Source organism: Talpa europaea, assembly GCF_964194135.1.
Source record: "Talpa europaea genome assembly, chromosome: 1".
Lineage (NCBI taxonomy): Eukaryota > Metazoa > Chordata > Mammalia > Eulipotyphla > Talpidae > Talpa > Talpa europaea.
Genome location: NC_140073.1, coordinates 154,946,795 through 154,968,090, shown reverse-complemented (window position 1 = coordinate 154,968,090; position 21,296 = coordinate 154,946,795). Strand labels below are relative to the sequence as shown.

Genomic DNA, 21,296 nt, shown 5'->3' with positions numbered 1-21,296 from the left:
AGTGTAGGCTTAAGCACCCTGGAAACAGACCCCCGGGTTAGCAACTGCTCCCTGACCCCCGCAGTTCCGGGTCCCCTGCAGGTGGGCAGTTGGAGGCCCTTGACTTGGGCATTTTGGAGCGTGTTTAGTGACTCTGGGACTAGCAACAGACACTTAAAGCCAGGTGCAACTTGGGGCAGTGGTGGTGGATGATGCCGGCGGGTTGATGGGGTGATGCTGGTGACCACTGGGCCCCACAAGGAGTGGCGTTGATGGGCCACGCCCGACTCCAAACTAGTTCACTGAGTCCCCTCTGGCCAGAGCGATGACCTCTCCTCACCACTCCTCTCCCCAGTGGCTGCTCTGCGCCCCGACGGCCTAGAGACCTGTCTGGTTCTAGATGTCAGGAAAAGACACCAGGCAGCGCAGCTCAGTGGGAAAGACATGGTTTATTGGTCATGCAGACGGACAAGTGGGGAAGTAAGGTTCGTACCTATTCACCTGCACACACATATTTGGTTCAAATTCCTTTCTAAATTGCCATGTCAAAAAGCCACGTATGAATAAAGATATGACTAATCTACTCTCCTAGCAACCAAGGAAGCAGGGTGGGCGCCCTGGAGGCAGCACTGTCCTAGGGCCTTTTGGTAGTTCATCCTGCCTGGCGGCCAGTCTGGACCACAAAAGCAACAGCCAAGACTTGTGTTAGCATGAGGAGACCGTTGCTGGGGCTCGAGTGACACATGGCCTGAAGGTGGAGGTCCACCTTGAGAAAGGTGCAAGGGTGTGGCACAGGCCGGGGCTCTAGCTGGGTTGACGCAGATCTCTTCGCTGCTGGTAAGGAGTCTTCTCCATCCTACTGAACAATCTGGAGGAGCCAGAGGGGCCCCTGCTCTGTGTCAGTCCTGCTGGAACCTCCGGAGCATTGGCTAAAGCACTTGGCATCTCTGACATTCGACAGAGTCGGGTTGTTCTGTGAACCACTCACCTTCTGCTCCCGAGAGGCCCAGCCCATCTCACTCCGGGGCTGACCTTATTAATGCTTTGCCCAAACCGCTCAGGACATACAATTGAACTGGGGTCTGGGGACGTGGTTTTGGTTGACTGAAGAAGATTCAAGCCTCCATTGTTCCTTTGAGCACTCAGCACGGTGGCTAGCACGTGATCAGGGCGCCACACATGTAGCCATTATTATTATTAATAGTATTATTATTTATGTTGCTCCACCCCCAATCGGTGCTTTAGTTGCCTTCTTCAAAACGCAACCAGAACAGGCTCTTGGGTCCCGAGTACCAAGATCAAGCTGGGGCTCAGGTATGTGGCTTCTCTGTGGACCATCTGGTCCCTGTGCCTTCCAGCCTCAGCACTGGGTTCTGAGCTCCCGAGCCACCGAAGCCGGGTGCTCTACTGGAAAACATGAAGCTCTGCACAGGCAGCTGGGGAGGAGGAGGCCACCGGGGGCCCGGGAGAGGGTCTGTGCATCCAGCTGCTCCTCTGGGCTCCCGTCTCTCTGGCAGCTCACCAGGGCTTCACTGTGGGAGAACAGGAGATGGTCAGGGCTGGGCTGCATTCTCCCCGGGACTGACTTAACTAAAGGTCCCTGTGTCCTGGCACCTGCAGGTGAGGTGAGATTTCCTTTAACACGCCCCTGAAAAGAGCCATCACCCGGCCGTTACTTTATTACACATGTTCCATCACACATGCATGTTATATGTGTACGTTATAAGGTCTCTGACTATGGAATATAATGCATACTGTAAGTATGTCATTTATATGCATACATTATAACCTAAGAAATAATAAAACTGAATCTTCCTTGTAAGCCTGAGCGGCAGGTAGTCTCTATAGTCCCCTTTTCCAGATGAGTAAACTGAGGCTCAAGGCACAGAACCAGGTAGTAGGAGACCTGGGGTTCAAACCCAGGCAAGCCCGGCTCCAGGTCTGTTCTTAACCACTGTTCCTCTTTACCAAAAAATAAAACATTCCATTGTATAGGCCGGACGGGGCCATTAGTTGGAAGGCTCTAACACGCAGGGGCTCTTTGAAGGGCCAAAAGGAACGACAATGAGCTGCAGGGGAGCTGGTGTTTCCGGAGCCTTCGCCCCTGGTCTGGCACGGGGGTCCTGCGCCTCCTTTCAACCTTTCATGGCAGGAGAGGTTTGGGGTCCCACCCGCCTGCGTGCAAATCCTGCCTCCTCCGCCTTCCTCCTGGGGTGGCTCGGGCCCGCGTTCCCAGAACCCACGCGCGGGGGGCGCGTCCACCCGGGCGCGCGGCCCTGTGCGCGCCTGGCCAGGCCGGCCGGACCCCGGGGCACGGCGGTGCAGAGGCCGCGCTGCCCGAGCCCCCCGCCCGCGCCCCCCGCGCCCCCCGCGCCCCCCGCGCGCACCTGCGTGGCGGCCCTGCCGAGCGGCGCGTCGTCCGGCCGGTGCTTGCCGTGGTGCGGGAGCTCGCTGTGGTCGCGGTAGTCGCGGCCCTTGGCGTGCTGCAGGTGCAGCACCGCGGGGCTCTTCACCGGCAGCGGCGGCCGCAGCAGCGCGGGGGCGGCCGGGCCCGGCTGGCTCAGTTCGGACCGGGAGGGCTTGACGGGCCGCTTGGTGGGCACCGGCACCGGGCCCGGCGCGCCGGGCGGGGCCTTGGGCTTCCCCGCGCCCTTGTCGCCGCCCGCGGGGCCCGCGGCGGGGCCGGCGGCCGAGGACGAGCAGGTGAAGGAGCGCAGCCGCGGCGCGGGGCTCAGGAAGGCGGCCCCCGGCTTGGCGCCCGCCTTGCCGCCCTCGGCCTCGGGGGGCTTGGGCAGCAGGACGCTGGGGGACAAGGCTCCCGGGTCCGGGCAGGGCAGGGGCTCCTTCCGCGGCATTTTGGGGGACTCCTGTTCCTTCCGGGGAGCCAGCTTGGGGAAAGAACTCACGGACCCATACAGAGGGTTCTCGAACATCTCGGGCTTGGTCAGGTCCGGGTCCGCGGGCGGCGAGGCCTCGGCGGGGTTCTTCCCCGCGTCCCCGGGCCTGGAGCTGGAAGGGGCCGCAGGGAAGAGACACGTGAGGGCCCCCCTCCGCGGGATGGGGCTTTTTAATTCTTTTTAAAGATGTGTCTTGAAGATTTTATTTTTGCATAGAAGAGCTGGGGTGCAGGCCAGAGGTGTGGGGGTGAGAGGAGTCACCAGAGACAGAGTGGGGAGCAGAACAGGCAGACTGACTGAAGTACACTGCTGAGGGGAACAGCGGGCAGACAGGAGAGGCCTGCTGCGCCATGTGGGTAGCTCCCTGGCAGGATGGAGCTCAGGCCATTGCAGCCATAGCCTGAGACTTACCCCCGAGGCCCCAGGGAGGCCCCAGGATGGGGTTTTCTTTTGCAGTGATAAAAATGTCTTGGAACCAGCCAGGATGGCGACTGCACCCCACAGTGATCACCACCCGGTGGCTCCTTGTCAATGGCTGGTCCAGGCCGTGTGACCCTCACCTCGTGAAATATAAAATAGAGCAGAGAGTGCGCGCTGCGCATGTGTCACCTCCCAGGCAACCTCCATTCTTGCCTGGAACTTCTCCCGCCATTAACTGTACACACCCGCGCACTGGCGTATGCTGGTCAGCGTGTGCTGGAGGGAAGCGAGGGCCTCCGGGGCCCAGAATCAAGCCCCTCTGTCCTCATCAGAGCTGCCCTCCAGGGCTCCTCCCCATCACTGCTGCTTCTGGGCTTCCTCCCCAAGTCCCGCAGGCTCCCTGCCCTCTCTAGCAAATTCTGCTCTGCCCTCTGGGAGCGGAAGCTTTGTAGGCAGTGACCTCCCGAGGGCCCACGGGTGCTTCCTCGAGGGCTCCAGCTCCAGGAACCCCCATTAAATAGGCACGTGGGAGCCCCCTGTGTGACACCACTTCAGGCACAGGAGGTGGCCATGAACCAAATTCTGTGCTCAGGGACCCATGTTCCTGATTTATGTGCTTCCTGAGCACATAAAGTCCTCTCCCTGGGGGTCTCCTGTGAGCACAGGGGGGTAAGGCAGGAGCGAGAAAACAGGGCGGCTGGACTGTCGGGCAGAGGAGCTCGTGCCTAGCCCCAGGTGGGCCGCGCTGCTGCTGCTGCCTTTTGTGACTCGTCACAGCCCACTGAGGTGGTTTCCTGCTGAGCAAATTATGAGAACCAGGAACAGGAACACATTTTATTTTCTGTCCAACAGCTTCATCTCCCAGGGGAGTGTTCTAGTTTTTTGCTTTCTGCAAAAAAGGGAAGCTGTGGGGCAGAAAGAGGGGTCCTGGGGCCCACTGGGCTCTCACTGATGGTGTGTGTGCGCCAAGACGCTGCTCCCAAGATGCCCATGGGCAGGCTCAGGGCCGAGTGGGCATCACCCAGATGGGCTCCGGGGGTGTGGGGTGGGCTGGCCTCAGGGACATGCCAAGAGGCTTGACTGTACACTTGGGATTTTTTTGCTCATGACTTTTTGGAGAGACTGGAAATAGTTGCATAACCAGAGATGTGGGTGATGGCAACACCCCCTTTTTCCCGTCTTTGCCCAGGCTGAGCCGCGGTTGGGAGCAGCAGAGGGCTGTAGGCAGTTATGGGGGCAGCTGGTTTCTTGCCTCTAGTCACCTTCTGGGTGAGAAGTGAGCGCAGAAGCCCCCCAGGTTGCCTTCTTGGGGAAGCAGAGGGAAGCATTGCTCCCTGGTTCCAGCCTGTCTTCAAGGCCTCCCGCGCAAGACACCTTCACTCTGAGAACCTAAAAGCATTCCACTTAAAGGAGTAGCTAATCTCCTTGTTTTCTGGGGTGATCTCCAGTCCCTTTCCCCGGGGTCCATCTGCCACTCCTGTGATTTGGGCCAACGGGCGCCTCAGCACCCACTGCACAGCAGCTGCTGTCCTCATTTTGCCAGGGGGGGAGGGGAGATGGTTTCTCCTTCCCCTGTTTCTGACAAATGACCACAGCCAAGAAATTTTATCAATAAATTGTGAAAACTGGAGGCAGGCAGGCTGAGGGCAGCTGGGGCAGTTTATTTACCTCTGTCCTGCCCATCCCAGCCTCCCTTCCTCTCCTCTAGTTGTTTTTTAAAAGAGAAAGAGTTTAAGGGAGAAAAGTATGAACTGGCCCTCAACCCCCAGGAAACCCCAGCCAGCCAGGTGTGGAAGTCGAGGCATGGTGGGAGGTGAGAGAGGTGGTTGCTGGGGCTCCCTGCCCTGGCTCCTAATAAACGTGCGTCAGAAAACACCAGGCAGGCTTGAAAGGCCCATGGCAGGCCCCCAAAGCCCTTGCAAATAGCCACAAGGGAAGCGACACTAACGGTGCTTTGTAGATCTTCACTGTTACCTGGAACCTGCACTTTTCATTTCTGCCTGTCACCCTGGGGTCCAGGAGCTCGTAGGGCCCCTCCCCTGCATTCCCACGAGGTGCCCGCAGATGGGATTGCTTGGTGCCAACACAGGAGAGACGAGGCAGTGCCCTGGCTGCCCACTGTGTCCTGACACGTGCTACCTGGACCAGCTCGAGACACAGCTCTGCTTTTTCCAACCCTTCCAGAAGTTTCCTGGCCAACTCCTTCCTCTGCAGGCTAGTTCTCTCCCTTTAGTTGACTCCCTGCCCCAGCCACTGCCTTTCCTGACCACCCTCAATAGTTCCCCATGGGAACAAGAACCTTCTTCATGGTAAGAAGAGGGAGCTGGCGGGTGGGAGGCCTTTGCGGAACTCCACCCCTGCTCCTTGGGCCCTCCGGGGAATGGGGGACCGCCAGATGGTTCAGTGGTTATAGAAATGCATTTTTCAAGAACTGCAGATTTTATAAGAAGATTTTTGTGTTTGTTTTCTGCAGTATCTTCAAAATTTTGTATTCTGTGTAAAAAAATCTTTCAAGTGTGTACCAATAGGGTCAGAACTAGAGTTCCACAAGCAGTCCTTAAGTGCCTACTGTGCTCCCAGCCCAGAGGGTGGGCCCCAGAGCCCAGCAGCGGATACACCCCTACCCTGCGGCAGCTTCCATACTAGGGCCAGATTCTGGAGGTGAAAACCCAGGGCAGGGACTGCTCACCTTGATTCCTGCGTCCTGGGGCCGGGGCCCCGGGATGAGGACGACAGCTTCTTCGGTGAGACGGGCGCTTGGGAGGGAGGGGTTGGAGGGGTCTCTCCCCTTCCTGGGCCTAGGGAGTTGTCTTTGGGTGGCTGGTCGTAGCTCCAGGCTGTGGGCTGAAGGTCAGGGGACAGGACCTGCTTCAGGTGCCCGAGGGGCCCCATCCCCATGTAGTTGGGGTTGATGATTTCAGTGAGGGCGGAGCCACCACACCTGCGGGGAGACACACAGTCAGACCTCAGGGCTCCATTCCCTTCTCCAGGTCAGCAGAGGCCTCAGGACAGTGTCCTCTGATGTCCCTCAGGTCCTGGTTGCTTTTGGGACATCCATCCATCCCTCCCTCCCTCCCTTTAACAGTTACTGAGTGTCTAGTTAGCAGCAGATGCTGGGGCAGGAGGAGGGAACATGGCTGTGAACGAGAACAAGGTGTGCCCCATGAACCCTAGCTGAGGAGAGATACAGAACAAAACAAGCCCAGTGGTTGGGAGACAGTGTTTACGCCATGCTGGGACTAAGAGTAACAAAAGAGGCAGAGAAAGTGAGCCCAGGCTGGGATCAAGTGGGCAGACAAGGGGGGAGACCGCGTTAAGAGTAAGTGCAAAGGCCCTGAGGTCAGAGGAGCTTGACCTGTTCTGAAGGCCGGTAGGCCAGAAGGGAGAGGGGCTGAGTGCGAGTTCTATCTGGGACAAGGCAGCTGGCATGGTTGTGAGGCATAGGAATGGGGACACTTGTAAAGATGAGTGTGGGGGTCACAGAGGCCAAGGGGAGAGGCAAGGCCCCCATGTTTACAGATGCCAACTTAGCAGAGACTTGGGGAGGCAGGACTTCCACCTTGACCTACCACTGTCCAGGTTTGTGATCTTAAAGTCCTCTGTGCCTCAGTTTCCCTGTCTACCACATGAGGATAATACTTGCCTCTCTAGGCTGCTGTGAGAGATTCTGGAACCAGGCAGACACTGGAGAGTGAGAAGCATTCGTTGATGGGATGGCATTGGATGAAAGAGACTGCCCAGGGTTGGGCCTTCGGAAGTTGGAAGTGGACCAGGGGATGGAGTTGGGGTGGGGGTGGGGAGAGGCTGGAGGACAGGCAGCGTGGGCCGATCCTGTCCTCCTGAAGGGGGTGCACGGGGCTTTGGCAAATTGGCGTGGCTTTGCCCCTCCATAAGCTGGCAGGGAGGCCGCGCCAACCCTGGCTGGCTTGATTCTGGAACTTGGGACCACACCAGTAGGCAGAGCTGCCCCCGTTGCTCCCTAGCCTTAGAGACGTCTATGTCCAGATCATTCCCATGCGGCCTCTGCCAAGAACAGCCCGCCTGCTTTTCCCCCTTAGTAATGGAATGGGGTCGTCAACCCCCAGCCTCGATTGCTGATGTCCCCAGACGCACAGGAGACATGACAACAGTCCCATCTCTGCAGCTGCGCCCTCCTCTGGGCATGTTCTCCCCGGCTGGGGGTGCCCAAGTCAGGGACTGCACCCCATCAGGTTCTCCAACCCGACAAGCCATAGTAGGCAAACAAGCTCACAGACTGGAGCCAAACCCCACAGCAGAGGAGGCTCCGCTCATCACAGCCACGCTGGCCTCCATGTTTGGGCAGAGCCTGGGGGCAGAAGCAGGCCTTGCCTCCCCTGGGTCTGCCAGGCCAGCCTGTGGGCCCCCCGACTCCCCTTACCTGTTGGCAGGTTCCCAATGCTTCATGGGGTCATGGCCGGTGAAGCTCTTCAGAGACTTGGGTCCACTGGACTCGTCCCGCTCGGTCTTCACAAAGTCTGGTAGAAAAGGGCCAGGAAAGAGCCAGTGAGGCCCCAGCACCCAGGTAGACAGGCCAGGATGGCAGGGGCTTCCACGTGCTCCCCGAGGCTGGATGGTGAGTACCGCCGCCTGCGGTATGGTGAAGCAGGATTCTGAGGCTTCACACGGGGCCCATGGTTGACTGGTTATGTCTGCCCTGGCCCCAGAGGAAGGAGACCTGGGTATGGGGCCCAACTGGTGTGTCATGGGACACTCCCAACCATGGAGTTGCCACAAGGACAAATCAGGCGATTATTTCTTGACAATTAGAATAAAATCTAACAAGGGGCTATGCAGGAGTGTGCAGTACCCAAAGTAAACCCATTCGTGGGCTAAATGGGGAACCCCATTTCTGCTCCTGGCTAGTGGTGGCAGAGGAGCTGAATACCCTTTACCCCAACCCACTGTCCTGCTAGAGAAAGGAGCCCCCGCAGGCCAGAAGGGGGAGCCTTGAGCGTGGGGGGGCAGCAGCCTTGGAGGCCCAGAGCCTGCCCTGGAATGGGGTGCCAGACACCCATATAAAGCGAGTCCCACTATCTCTCTCTCCTCATGTGAGAGGCAGGGCCCCCATGTTTACAGAGTCCTACTTAGCAGAGACTTGGGGAGGTGGGACTTCTGCCTTGAACTATCCACTTTCCAGGTTTTTGACCTTAAGTCCTCTGTGCCTCAGTTTCCCTGTCTACCGCACAAGGATAATACCTGCCTCACCAGGCTGCTGTGAGTGAGAAATGAGGTAACAGTTATAAGATGATCATTTCATACAACATCAAGCAGAAAGTTAAAGGCAACTCAAGCCAATTTTGGGCTTTGTTATTTGAGTGCTTTTGAATGGGAATGGAAGAGAAGAGGGGAAAAAATTCACCTGTTGCTATATGAAAGGGAGAAACACCTGATTAACAAATTCTGAAGTTTTGTGCCTCTCAAGCTTTTTCATATTCAAGCAGAGGGATTGTTAACATGATGGATACGATTAAGAAATCTACATGCTAATTTCTAAGTTTCTGAATGACGAATGATGGGTGGAATTCAGAGAAAAGAACACATTTGAGTGTAGACACACCCGCGTGCCCCCTTTGATGTTAGGGCCTCTGGGCTGCACTTCAGTCTCCCATGATGGAGGAGTGACAGGTTGCATCTAGCCGAGGAGGCTCTGCAAGTGGGGAGTGGCAGGGGCTGGCTCCCCAGGGGGAAGGCCCCGGAGTCACTTCCACGTGGACTCCTCCCAGTCAAAGTAAGCAAGAGGCTTTCACGGGACCGGGACTGGGAGATTTGAGTTCATGTTCATGGAGGTGCTGGGACTCTGCTGGGAAGAGAATCCACTCTGCTATTTTGGGGGTGTGGGGGTTGGGGCTAGAGTAGGGAAAGCCCAAGAACTGTGCCTGGGGCAGGACAGCCCTTGGGTGTTCACACATGAGAGCTATTTGGCAGGTGCAGAGGGGGGTGGGCACCACGAGGCAGGACGAGGGTGGGCTTGAAGAAAACAGCCATCACAGGCCTCAGTCTCCTCTCCCCGCTGCCTGGGGGCCACTTAGCATTGGCAGGATTATTGGGGAACTCAATTCGGGTGGAGGTGGCAACAGGGAGGCATAGGCCTAAGGGGCTGGTATCAGGTGAGAGAAGAGGACCTGGAAAATGTGCAAACTTTTATCTTTAAAGATGAGGGGTGTCTGGGGTCAGGAAGGGGTTGGCGGTTCTTACGCCAGAGTGTCTCTCGGATCTCGTCGGCAGAGAGCATATTCGACGGCTTTGTTGGGAGCAACCTTGGTCCTGTGCCTAGGCAGGGCCGAGGAAGGCGCCGGGGCACATGCCACTTACCATAGAGCTTCTCTCTCATCTTGCCTTCGGAGGTCTGCAGCTTGATCTCCCCACGGAAGTGGCCGGTCATCTCGCCATGGTGGGTGAGAGGTGTGTAGATGGGGAGCTGAGTTTCCGTGGCTTCTAACCGCAGAGCGATGCAGCCCTCGCCTGGGGAAGGGGGCGAGGTCACATGATGACCCCACCGTCATGTCCCAGGAGAAACCTCACACACCCAGCCCAGAGCTCCAGACCCAAAGTTGCTCAAAGATGATCCCCGAGACGGCGATCGAGGCGGGTATTATGGAGAAAGCCTGTCGAGTGATGGTACCGCCATTTGGGGGGAACACTTCCAACTTTACAGCAAAATGCAAAAAAAAATCATAGAAAATCCAGCAGAAAACTAGAAGTCAATACTCATCTGACTACCAGAGGGAACAGTCATTTCCCGAGGTTTGAAGCAACGAAAGAAATGACAAAACAAGACTGATAGAGTCTGCAGAAGTTTAAAACTTCTGCACATGGCGAGAAAACAAAAGTGAAAATGAAAAGGGGCGGTCGGGCGGGGGATGAGCAGCCAGCTTCACAGAGGAGCTTTCATCTGCACTCCTCAGGAACTCCTCAAAATCGCATCCCCAGCAGATAAATGGGTAGCAACCCCAGTACACTAGCGGAACTGTGGCTGGTTCATTTCAATAAAGACAAACTGGTTCAGTTTCCCGAGTCATCAAAAACGCCAACGAAGGGAACACGAAGGCACTTTTTCACAGACAGGAAATTAGCACAAAATCAAGGGAGGGAAAAGAAGACCCAGCCCCAGCCTGGCTAGTCTTCAGGGCTGGCCGTCTGATAACAAGTGCTGGCATCACGAATATCCACTCAGCCAACACGTGGCTTATCCTAGCTGATCCAGAAGGAAAATGTCGCTGAAGAAGAATAAAAGGTGCCCCCCGAGAGACCCATCTCAGATTGTTGATAACATAGTCAAAATACCTGGCTGAGCCTCAAACTAAGAACATGGAGTACTGTAAATGACAGGTCATTTGTGGAATATTATGAAGCCATTAAAAAGCAACAGCTGTGAAGGGCAGCCAAGGAGGAGGATCATGAAAAATGTGTATGATTTAAAGGCACGACGCCCAGTGGTAGCTCTGTGATGATAATCTGGAATCTGGGTGTGCCCAGGCATGAGATGCAAGCGTGAAGCCAGACAGCGAGTGCTGTAGCCGAGACAGGCTACTTTTTCTGTTATTGCCATGATGTGTAATAATAACATGGTATCTGCAGTCTGTGGGTGTGAATCTCCAGAGGAGACACAGGAGTAGAGTTCTGGAACAAGACAACAGCACCCACAGGCCTGTGCTCGCATTCCTTCCACCAAACCTAGGAACTCCCAGCCCTTTCTCTTAGGAGACTCTGACCCTGAGCCGGCAGACCCTCGGGCTCTGCCCAGCCTGCCCTGGCTCGGGGACCGTGGATTCTGGAGCCCGGCTGCCTGGGTGCAAGTCGAGTGGTAAGTAGCTTGTCAAGGACACTCAGTGGCTTTTTGACTTTGGACAAGTCACACTAGTGCTCCCTCTGCAGTGAGGTGGCGACAGAGCTGACAGCCCGCGGCAGCGCCTGCGCACGGCAACCCAGACATGGTGTCACCCTCGGTGTCTATAGCCTCTTTCTGTGTCCTGGCTTCCGGGGATCAGCCCCAAAGCATGTTCCAATCCCTTCGGCTGCAGTCTCCCTGCCTGCCTCCAGGGCCATCTGACTCCCTCGTGTTCCCACAACCAATGTCGATACCTCTCAATTTTCTCCTCTCTGTTTCACGCCGTTCCCCTCCATTCTGGCTCCCTGGCCCTCGTCTTGGGCACTGCCACCACACCTTGCTAAGAGGCAAATCTGCACAGGTACCGTCTTGCCTGACTTTTCAGTGGCTCCTGCTGCTCATTTGCCTCGGCCTGGTTTGTACGGAGCTGCTGGGTCTCGCTCTGGCCTCCAGTTTCCCTCTGGCTCCTGCCCCTCTCACCCTATGCTCCAGCCACACCGAAAGTGCCAGGGGCACACCAGCCTTGGGCTCAAGCCAGGGACAGGCTGGGCACTGAGCAAAGCAGGGCAGGCCTAGGTTCAAATCAGGACTCAGCCAGTTAGTGCCTGTGTGTCCTGGGCGTCACTTCACCTCTGAGCACCCCACTTAGTACGTGGGAGGACAGTCCCTCCTCCACCAGGCCTTATCAGAGTAAATCAAACACCTGTGAGCACATGGAGGGGACCACAGAGGAAAAAGCTCAGGAAATGGAGGTGCGGTATCTGGTGGTGGGCTCCCAGGAGGGGTGAGCTACCCCTTCCTGGGGCGTGGGGTAGGGAGTAGTCATTGGGTTTCTCCAGGAGAGGCCGCCCCCTCCCTCACATTGGAGCCCTCCAGCCAGCAGCACAGGGGTGCCCGCAGACCTTGTCCCGGGCCCTTACCGTAGGACTCATCGCTGTCAGAGGACTTAATGCTAATCAGGATGTGCTGGTCCAGCAGGTACTCAGGGTCAGAGATGATGGGCTTCAGCTGCAGAGGAACAGGCTGGGTGAGGCTGTTGGGGGCAGTGGGTGGGCGTTGCCAGCCCAGAGGTGGAAGCACTCGGGACAACAGTAGCTGTTCTTACTGAACAAATTCCGCTTTCCATGCCCAAGTAAGCAGGAAGGGACCCGTATGAACATCCTATTCGCCCAAAGGGGTGTTGGCTTCCTTTCCTGCCCCCCTCCGCACTGCAGCCGGGCCCAGGGAGAGAGCCTGACTCTTAATGCGTCCATCTCCATTGCTTCTTTCCTACTTTGCAAACCCCAGTGTCGTAGGGAGAGGGGCCAGGCGGACAGGCAGGTGGCTATGGGACTGGGACCCAGGTCTGAGGCACCCACTTGTGCCAGGCTCCCCAGATGGGGCCTTTCTCCTTGGCCGCCTCCCAGGGCCAGCAGCAGACAGTGGCACCTGTGGCCCCTGGGTGGGAGGCGGCCAGTGTCCATTTGGGTAGGAGGCAGCCTGGGGGCCACTAGTGGTACAGCTTAGGGAATGACCCCACAGACCCTGCATTGGGCCATCTGACTCCTGTGGGCGTGCTGATGGCAGGTGAGTGAATCCAGCCTCCTGGGGTAGGGCTGTGTCGGTGCAAGCACAGGAGAGGCTGCGTGTCCTGGTGCCCACACAGCATAGGGGGCATATGTGGCACCTGCTGTCCCTCCCCACTCCACCTCCGCCCTGCCACAGACACCGAGACCCCTTGTGCCAGCCTCTGGGTGCAGTTGGGGGCTCCAGTCACCTTTGGAAGGGTTTCTCCAAACTTCACCAACAACTCTCCTTCGGCTCCTTCTTCGTTTTCTCCTTCCTGACTCTTGACAAAACCTGTCGGGGGGCAAGAGGGCTGAGTTCTAGAAAACAGAGCAAGAAACCAGACAGACTGTCAGGGACACCCCCACCCACCCCCACAGGGAAGGTAGTCTCCCCGTTCTGTCTACAGGGGCCTCAGCATTGTTTAGGGGTGTGGGGGATTCTGTTTTGGTGCAGGGATGGTCATTTGCCAACATGGTCTAATTATTTCTATGAAAATCCGAGCATGTCCCCTTCTTTTTGGCTCCTCTTTGCCACAAACCAGGCAACAAAGAAATCATCACATCACATCGCAGGTGAAGAGATCAGGAGAGATGACAGGCGTCCCACGCCACTCAAGATAGCAGCCTTTTGAAATGCTAATTTAAGCTTCCTAATATGCTGTTTCCATAGAAATGTATGCAAATGTCTCCATAGTTTATTAAAAACACCCGCACAAAATCCTCTTCCCTTTTGGAAGGGCTTTGCCCCTGCCGCAGGGCTGGGATGCAGAGACGTGGGGGAGAAGGTCAGTGGTCACCAGGTCCCAGCCCGTGGAGGTGGGGGGGCGCTGCAGGAGGGGGGCACTCACTGTCTCCCCAGTTTCTGGAAGCATCTCCCCTGTCATAAGATGGGCGGAGCTGATCCCACCCCCTCACCACTCTCCAGACCGGCTCAGCGGAGCCAGCTGGAGCCACACAGATCTCGCGGCCAGGCAGCAGCTTTAGACAATATGCCCAGAATGTCGCCAGAAAGGGTGTTTCCTAAACACGGGAGTGCTAACTGCTGCTGCGGGCCGGCGCCAGCGTGCTCAGAAACGCTCCAGACCACCTGAGAGATGCCCGCGTGAGGTGGTTGGGGGGCAGAGGACCCCAAGAAATGCTAGGGGGTTACCAGCAGCTGCTTGGGCCCTGGTGCCAGCCTGGGGGAGTCATCAACTGGCGACCCTCGCTGTGGGCCAAGGGCCAATGTCCCGGGGCTGAAATAACAGCACCGCAGGCCCTGAGGGCCCCCCTCACACATTATCTGGGTGTCCCCTGGTACCCTTCACTTGTGACCCCACTTCTCTGACCCCTGTTGTCACTCATCCATGAGTCCGTCCCGGGGAGGAGAAATGAAGCAAAGCAACCCCAGCGAAAAGGCACTGGCGAGAAAGAGGGGGGCCTGCCCACCCTCCTCGCGCCCTGCAGGGCCCACGCACTCTCCAAGCAGCTCGAGTGGAATTCCAGGTAGAATTTGGTCTGGGACTTGGTCTTGAGCGTGGCGTAGCACTGGAGAAACTCGATCTGCCCTTGACTGTCGGCAGCCCCGGGCCCTGGAACAGAGAACAGAGACTCGTGTCTGCCACGCGCAGGAGGCAGAGCTGAGCCCTCTGGGGGCCGGGACGGGGGGCCAGGAGGAAGGAGAGGTTTGCGGAACGCCCCACCGGAGCGCCCCTGAGATCTTCCCAAGTCCCAGCCTGGGAAGGTGAGCAGAGCAGGAAGAGAAGAGTTCGGGGTCCAGAGACACCCCCTCAGCGTGCCTGCCCCCGCTGCCGCGGTCTCCCCACGGGCTCTGCGACCGTGATGCCGGGCACGACGGGACGGCTCGGCCACTGGACACGCAGATCCACTCTGTGCGAGTCGGGTGGGGCGGGTGCCGGCGCTCACCTGGGGAGCACCCGTGGCCTCAGCGGGCCGGCTGCTATCGTCAGTGACTCACGCTGGCTCTGAACTGCGTCTGTCTGTCCTTCCGTGGAAATTCTGTGCCACCGAGCTCTGCCCCCCAGCCTGCCTTTCTCTTTCTTTTCCCCGCTTTATTGAAGAATAATTGACAAGTGTAATGGTCTATATTTAAAATGCACAACACGCCAACTTGCTATGTATAGACCTTGTGAAATGATTGCCAGGATCAAGGTGATTCCCACGCCCGGCACCTCACAGGTAGCTCTTCGTGTGGCGAGGGGCTGAGGTCTGCTCTCAGCGATTTCGAGGACACAGCACTGCACTGCGCCTCGCACTCCCTTGCCGTGTGTGGGTCCTCAGAGCTTACTCATCATGTCATTGTGGTTTGTGCCCTTGACCTTATCTCCCCACCTCCCCGTTCTTCTGTTTCTATGAAGTCAGCTTTTTTTTTTTTTTTTTTTAAATTCCACATATAAGTGACACCGTAAGGAGGTGTCTGTCTCCTAAGTATGTGTCTAGCTCTGGCTCATTTCGCTCAGTTTTTCATTCCTTTTTTAAGGCCCACAGCACCCGGGCCTGGTCTGCTTGGGTAAAGGCCCAACCGACACTGAATCCAGGTGCTGGGTATTTGGGAAGGTCCACGGCGGGCTGAGTTCCACTGGGGACAAGCCATGCCTGCGACTCGAGGCCTGCAGCGGGTGCAACAGCCCCCCCACCAGTGCAGAGGGACCCCAGAGAAAGGGAGGAGGGCGGGACTCAGATGGAAGGTCCTGAAAGGCAAAGCGAGTAAGAACGGGAGGGTGAGATGAGGCTTAGGTGGAGGAAGGAGGTCGCGCTGCTGGGCTGTGGACATTGGACCCCCGTATGGAGAAAAGCGGCTCTGGAAGGCAGCCGTCCAGTCTCCCTGGTCCCTCGGGGTAAGGAGGACACGGACATTCCAGCCCCTATCTGGAGCCCCCCACTCAGCCTCCCGTAAATGAGTGTGACACAGAAGAGGTGGACAGAGGGGATAACACTGCTCCGGGGCCCCCAGGCTGAGAACTAGACATGAGACTGAGGACATCAGCCCCTGCGGGAACAAGGGCCTCCTGGGGGCCAGGGCTGAGCGGGATGCTTTGAAAATTACCTGCAAATCTAAGTATCACTTACTCCAGCGTTTCCCCAAGCTCGGTGATCCTCCTCCTACCTTCACAATTTTTATCATCTCTGCCTACCAAGCAGCTGTGCTAATATTAACTCATGTTTTCTTTAAATCCACTCTTTTTAAGCTAAAATAAATATTTAAGTAAGAAGGTATATCACAACACTAATCGGAACCCAGTGTTGCCTGCCTACACGGAAGAGACGAAATTAAAATATACTGAAATAAATGCATCAGTATCAAAAGTTCGCCCATATCCCCCTCAGAATTGTCTTTGGTGACAGATGCGTAACTCCTAAGAAAACACTTATTGACCCAATTTTCACCCCGTATTAAAACCAAAGCTTAAAATGCTGACATATTTGCCAAAAAGAGCAAGAAAATGCTCTGAACAGAAGTCGCAATGTGATGTGGACACGAAGAGACCCATCCAGAGGCCACGGGCTTCCCGGGAAGGATGAACCTTCATGGAAGGCAGACAACTGATTGCTGCAATCAGAAGATGAACGCCCCACACCGGCTGGCGTGGACAATGGAGGGGTGGACATTGTCCCTGACTTACCGTTCTTGGAGACAAACTGGGAGGTGACCCCTGCCTCAAACGTGGCAAAGACAGGGCTGTGGTCACTGGTCATGATGTCACTGGTGCTGCCTGCAGGGGAGGGAAGGCATTTCTGAGCAGGAAGAAGAGACCCTTTGGTCAAGCCAAGGATGGCAAACCCATGGCAGAAATCAACTTACACCTAGGGATATTTCCAGAAGTTTCACACCTGTCATCCCATTGACCTACAGCCTGCTTAAAAAGCTCAGTGAGGTCTGATGCTGTCTCTTCGTCGCTAAAGCATGCCCATACTAGTGTCTCCTAAAGACTTTTGTGTTTTGAAGTAGACGGTGGCTTGTGCACTGTGGAGAGTTTTCTGGTCTAAGCCCTTACTTAATGACCAGGAGCCCATAGCCCAGAGTGGGATTAAGGTCCCTGAGCATCAGAGGAGGAGAGGCACCACCCCGACCCCCAATGCCTCGAAGGGACAGCAGAGGGGGAAGGTGAGGAAGTGTAGACAACTGAGTATAGACAACCCCTTGAAGAGTGTGGGGCTTGGGTGAGAAGGGACGGCAGCAGAGCTGTTAGGAAGAGGGAAGAGAGAAGCTCTAGAGCTTCTGAGGTCCAAGTACCTTTGATAATGCTCAGTGGAGCACACGGGCCCGGAAATCAGTGGACATGGAGTCAAGAGGTTTGGGGGAAGCTGAGTTATGAGGCTCCAGAGGGAAGGCTGAGAAGAGGCAGGGGTGAAACTCCAGGACACACCAAGCATTCATGGGGGTAGGAGAAGCCAACAGCACAGGGGACCAAGAAGGCAATAAAAGATCTGCTACCCTTTTCTGCAGAGATGCCAGCAAGAGAGAGAGAGACATCCCAGCTCTCAATCAACCAAAGGACATGGGCAATTCACACACACAAAAACAGAGATGGTTGAGAACGTGGGAAAAACGCTCACGTGCTCACAACCATCACAAAACATGACGGATGGCTGAGAGAAAACGGGACGATGAGGTGGATGGAGAATGTCGAGAGAAGGACGTGGGCATGAGACTGGTCAGGGAGCAGGAGGAGGGGATGCAGCAAATCAGATAAAAAAGGAAGCCGGGGAAGAAGGAGGGGACCCCTTCTCTGAGGGAGGCGGTAGGAGGGGCATCAGCACATGTGGACCTGCAGAAAGAAGTGGGTGAGGGTCCCGGGCTGCGGTGGCTGATGCAGGCGAGGAGGGAAAGAAGACTGGAGTGGCTGCGGTGAGAAATGACAGGGTTGACAAGCTGGTTCCCTTTTTATTATTTTCAAAAATAATTTAAACCTATTTATTAACTTTGGGGGCAGGATATGCATGTATGTATGTTTATTGAGGTAAGCGTGGCTTAAAGCACTCAGTTTTAGGGGTACAGGTTCACACATCTACAAATACATGTTATCACACCTTGCCCCTCCACCCAAGTCCTCATAGTCTCCCAACACTGTGCATAGGGACTCCTCCCTGCTTTGATCTCTCTCTGCCCTCCCCCATGTGAATTTCTAATAGTTGATCACTTTTGACTACAAGAATATCTTTCTTATGGTTCCACTTTAAGAGGCTCTTTTCAAAAGAAATAAAACTGGATTTCTTTGGAAATGGCCCCTTAATTCAAACGTTCCCCAAAGCAGGGCTGTGGCTCTTCAGGTCACCTGCTCGGGCTAAGGGAGCGCTCACCATGGGCCGAAGGGCCACTCACTCACCGTAGGACTGGCACAGGAGCGCTCACCATGGGCCGAAGGGCCACTCACTCACCGTAGGACTGGCACACCACGTGCACCAGGGGGTAGGACTTCCACAGGACTCGGTCACACCAGGAGGGCAAGTTGTACTTCATCTGCAAATCAAAGTCACAAACTTTGCAAAATGTCTGCTTTTTTTTCTTGTTTGTCTTTTAAAATATTAGTAAAAGATTAACTCATGGCCTCTCCAATCCTTGAATTTACCTGCTTTTGGCTGTTTATAGAATTTCCTGATAGTCTCCGCAGGTGGCTTCAAACCCTTTTCATTTGCCCCAAGTCCTGACTCCACCCCTCTAGGCCTTCCAGAGACCCCCAGTACAGAGCACCTCTGCAGCCCTCAGGCCCCGCCATGGGGTTTGCCTCCTGGGACTGGGCTCTGGAAGGTGCCAGAACTTTACACTTAGCATCTGTGCCAACGTCTTTCAACCTGAAATGGATTAGTGCTCCTCAGCCCTTGTCATATCTACTTAAGGAAACCTAAGCCATCCTTCAAATGCCCCTGCTGTGAGGAGCCTGTCCAGGTCCTTCCTGCCCTGAATGCCCATCCCCTGCCTGGCTGCTCCGTGGGGCACTTGGCACCATCATATCCTACCCCTGGGTACAGTCAGCTGTGCCTTTGCCTGGCCTTGTCTTTCCTACTATAAATTTTTGGGGGCAGATGGCTTAGTCTTCTTTGGCCTCCCATCACCTAGGAGAGTGCCAGGCCCACAATAGCTCACCAGTAAATATTTTTTGAAGAACAACGAATAAAAGCTTTACTGCAGTTTTCTCCAGACACTGTTCCTTGGAACATAAGCATTTGCAGAAGATATAAGTTGGTACTCCAGGACTGGGTGAGGCTGGCACACGATGTTCCACCACGCTCATTAACACATAAAAGGCTCTGATAAGTCCTGCAGCAGCAAGCTGCTTAATGGTGATTCGCTTGGCAAAGCAGCAAATACATTTGATCAGAGGTTTTTTGTTTTTTTTTTTTTTTTTTTTTAATTTAAGCATGAGCTTCAGAATCCAAATAAGGAAAGCATGCTTTAAATTCTCTCAGAATCTCAGTCTATCTGGACAGAAGGCGGATAATAAGGAGCATGCACTCTTGGCTAGCAGGGTGCAGCCTCTCTGCAGGGAAGGGTTTTTTTGCTCTGTGTATAAATCAACACATGATTTCTAACTTGTGGGCCAGTGGACAAGGATGCTCTTCACTTCCTGTTTGCCTCTATGGGCACAGACACGGGAGGGGTGAGCCGGCCCCGGTGGGGGCGGGGCGGGGTGTGTGCCAGGGACTCACCCCGGTGGCCTTCTGCTTCGTGTAGGCGTACTTGTCCCGGGTCAGTCTTTCAAAGCGGTAGGTGGGTGCAAACGTGATTTCTTCCTCCTCTGCGACCAAACGAAACCCTGGTTTCAGTTTCCATTCCCGTACATCTCTGGCTGAGGTTCCCCCTTCCATACTCCTTCCCCAGGGAGGTACGGGGTGCGGGGGGATGGGGAGATGGTAGCTGGAGAAGGGAAGAGGCCACGGGTCTTACCAAAGTGCAGGAAGACCTTCTGCTCCTTCCTCTCCATGAGCAGCTGGTCGTGGGCCAGGAGGTCGCTGTACTGCTGCTGCTTGATCTTCTGGATGATGGTTTCTGCCTCCTGCAGGACACCAGCCACCGGTGAGATGCCACCTCGTACCATGACGACCAGGAGCACCCGCACCCACCTGCTGGCTGCTCCAGGCCTGGAGACCCCGGGGCGGCCCAGACCCTGGTACCAGCAGTCAGTTCTCCCCCAGGGCCAGGCCCCAGCCTGCCCTTCAGGGGCACCAGAAGCAACCCGTCTGGTGCTAGTGACTGTGACTGCCCACAGCCCTTCCCAAAGAGGCCTTCACCTCCTGAGTGACAAAGCCCAGTTGTGCCCTGGGGCCACTCTGACCACCACTCACTGGACGGTGCTGGACACCTGACTTAACGAATGTCTTCCTCAGGCCGGCCAGTCACTGGCAATTTGGGGAGAAAATTGAGCTGGTTGCCTCAGCCTCTCCCGCAGGTCTGGGCCCAGCCAGTCGGGACACTGAAGCAGCAATGATGGTGAGGAGGGGCGGCCAGTACAGGGAGTGGGGTGAGGGGTGAGCAGAGGCTGAATGTCTGCAGCGGGAACTGCCTGGAGTCCAAAGGGGATAGTGGCCTTGACCCAGCTCGGTCTGTGTCTCCATGACTCTGCCCCAGCCCCAGGGTCTCCTCACCCAGGTGGGCAGCCCCAGCCCCAGGGTCTCCTCACCCAGGTGGGCAGCCCCAGCCCCAGGGTCTCCTCACCCAGGTGGGCAGCTCTACACGGTAGTTGAGGTCGCCGAGCCAGAAAAGGTGGGTGAACCGGTGAGTGATGTTAAAAGGACTCAGCTTCTTATCTCCCAGAGCCAGAAACCGGAGAATGTTCATATAGTTTTGGTTTCGCCTAATTCAGGGAAAAGCAGAGATCTTAGCTCAGGTTGCTGGCTCCCGATGCATCTCGGGAGGCCGTCAAAGGGGATTGGGGGAACCTGAGACTTCAATCTTCAGCGCCTGCCGTGCAGGTGGGTCCAGGTGGGAAGCAAGGGGCCTTTCAGGCAGAACCAGGAACAAGGACACCGGCTCAGTGGGGAATTGGAATAGTGAATTTTCGAGATGCCCAGGCCCACTAATCAGGAAAATGGGCTTTGATTTGTAGGGTGCCCCCAAAAGGGGATTCCCCCTTAGAAGTGGGGGGCGTTTGGGTCTATTAGGCCAACGACATGGGAAATGTCTGTTCTGTCCTTCAGACCAGCTTCATCCACACCAGTGGCCACTGCTGAGCTCTGGGTGCCTCTAAGGGGACAGCCCTGAAGGCCGACAGGGCAGGCCCAGCCCAGGGCCAAGAAGGTAGTTGCCGTGTTTAGGGGCGCGAGGTCCGCCTGGCAGAAACCCCAACACAGGCCCTTTGGGGAAAGAACTCCATTACCTGAGTTTCTTTTCGCTTCCCGAAGTTAAATGGCTGTTCACAAACCCCAAGGAGGTGCCATTGAACATGAAGGACACCCCCACAGCTCCCTTGTTTCCTGTCGGGGGAGAAAGAAATCAGAACAGCAAACAGGTGGGAGAGGGAGGTGAAAGGATGTTATTATTAAAGAACCAGGAGGACAAAGGAGAAAGCAGCGGGGGCTTCCTGGCGGGAGGTGGAGGGGCAGGGGTATGGGGGGGCGGGCTGGGTGAGGGGCGGGCGGGGCCGGGTCTCCACCAAGACCACGCGA

The 21,296-nt window shown here is 56.1% G+C and overlaps 1 protein-coding gene across 1 annotated transcript in view; it reads right to left on the bottom strand.

The window, feature by feature from the left end:
* Nucleotides 1-2,114: 2,114 nt before the first annotated feature.
* INPP5D (inositol polyphosphate-5-phosphatase D) overlaps nucleotides 2,115-21,296 on the bottom strand; it is a gene marked incomplete at both ends in the record, with an annotated part of 92,576 nt that continues 73,394 nt past the window's right edge. The window contains 13 exons of the mRNA XM_084228027.1: nucleotides 2,115-2,982; nucleotides 5,986-6,237; nucleotides 7,696-7,792; nucleotides 9,630-9,779; nucleotides 12,066-12,153; nucleotides 12,902-12,984; nucleotides 14,150-14,263; nucleotides 16,316-16,401; nucleotides 18,068-18,153; nucleotides 19,341-19,429; nucleotides 19,579-19,687; nucleotides 20,347-20,485; nucleotides 21,008-21,104. Coding sequence (XP_084084153.1) covers nucleotides 2,115-2,982; nucleotides 5,986-6,237; nucleotides 7,696-7,792; nucleotides 9,630-9,779; nucleotides 12,066-12,153; nucleotides 12,902-12,984; nucleotides 14,150-14,263; nucleotides 16,316-16,401; nucleotides 18,068-18,153; nucleotides 19,341-19,429; nucleotides 19,579-19,687; nucleotides 20,347-20,485; nucleotides 21,008-21,104 — 2,258 coding nt within the window. The remainder of the gene's footprint in view (nucleotides 2,983-5,985; nucleotides 6,238-7,695; nucleotides 7,793-9,629; nucleotides 9,780-12,065; nucleotides 12,154-12,901; nucleotides 12,985-14,149; nucleotides 14,264-16,315; nucleotides 16,402-18,067; nucleotides 18,154-19,340; nucleotides 19,430-19,578; nucleotides 19,688-20,346; nucleotides 20,486-21,007; nucleotides 21,105-21,296) is intronic.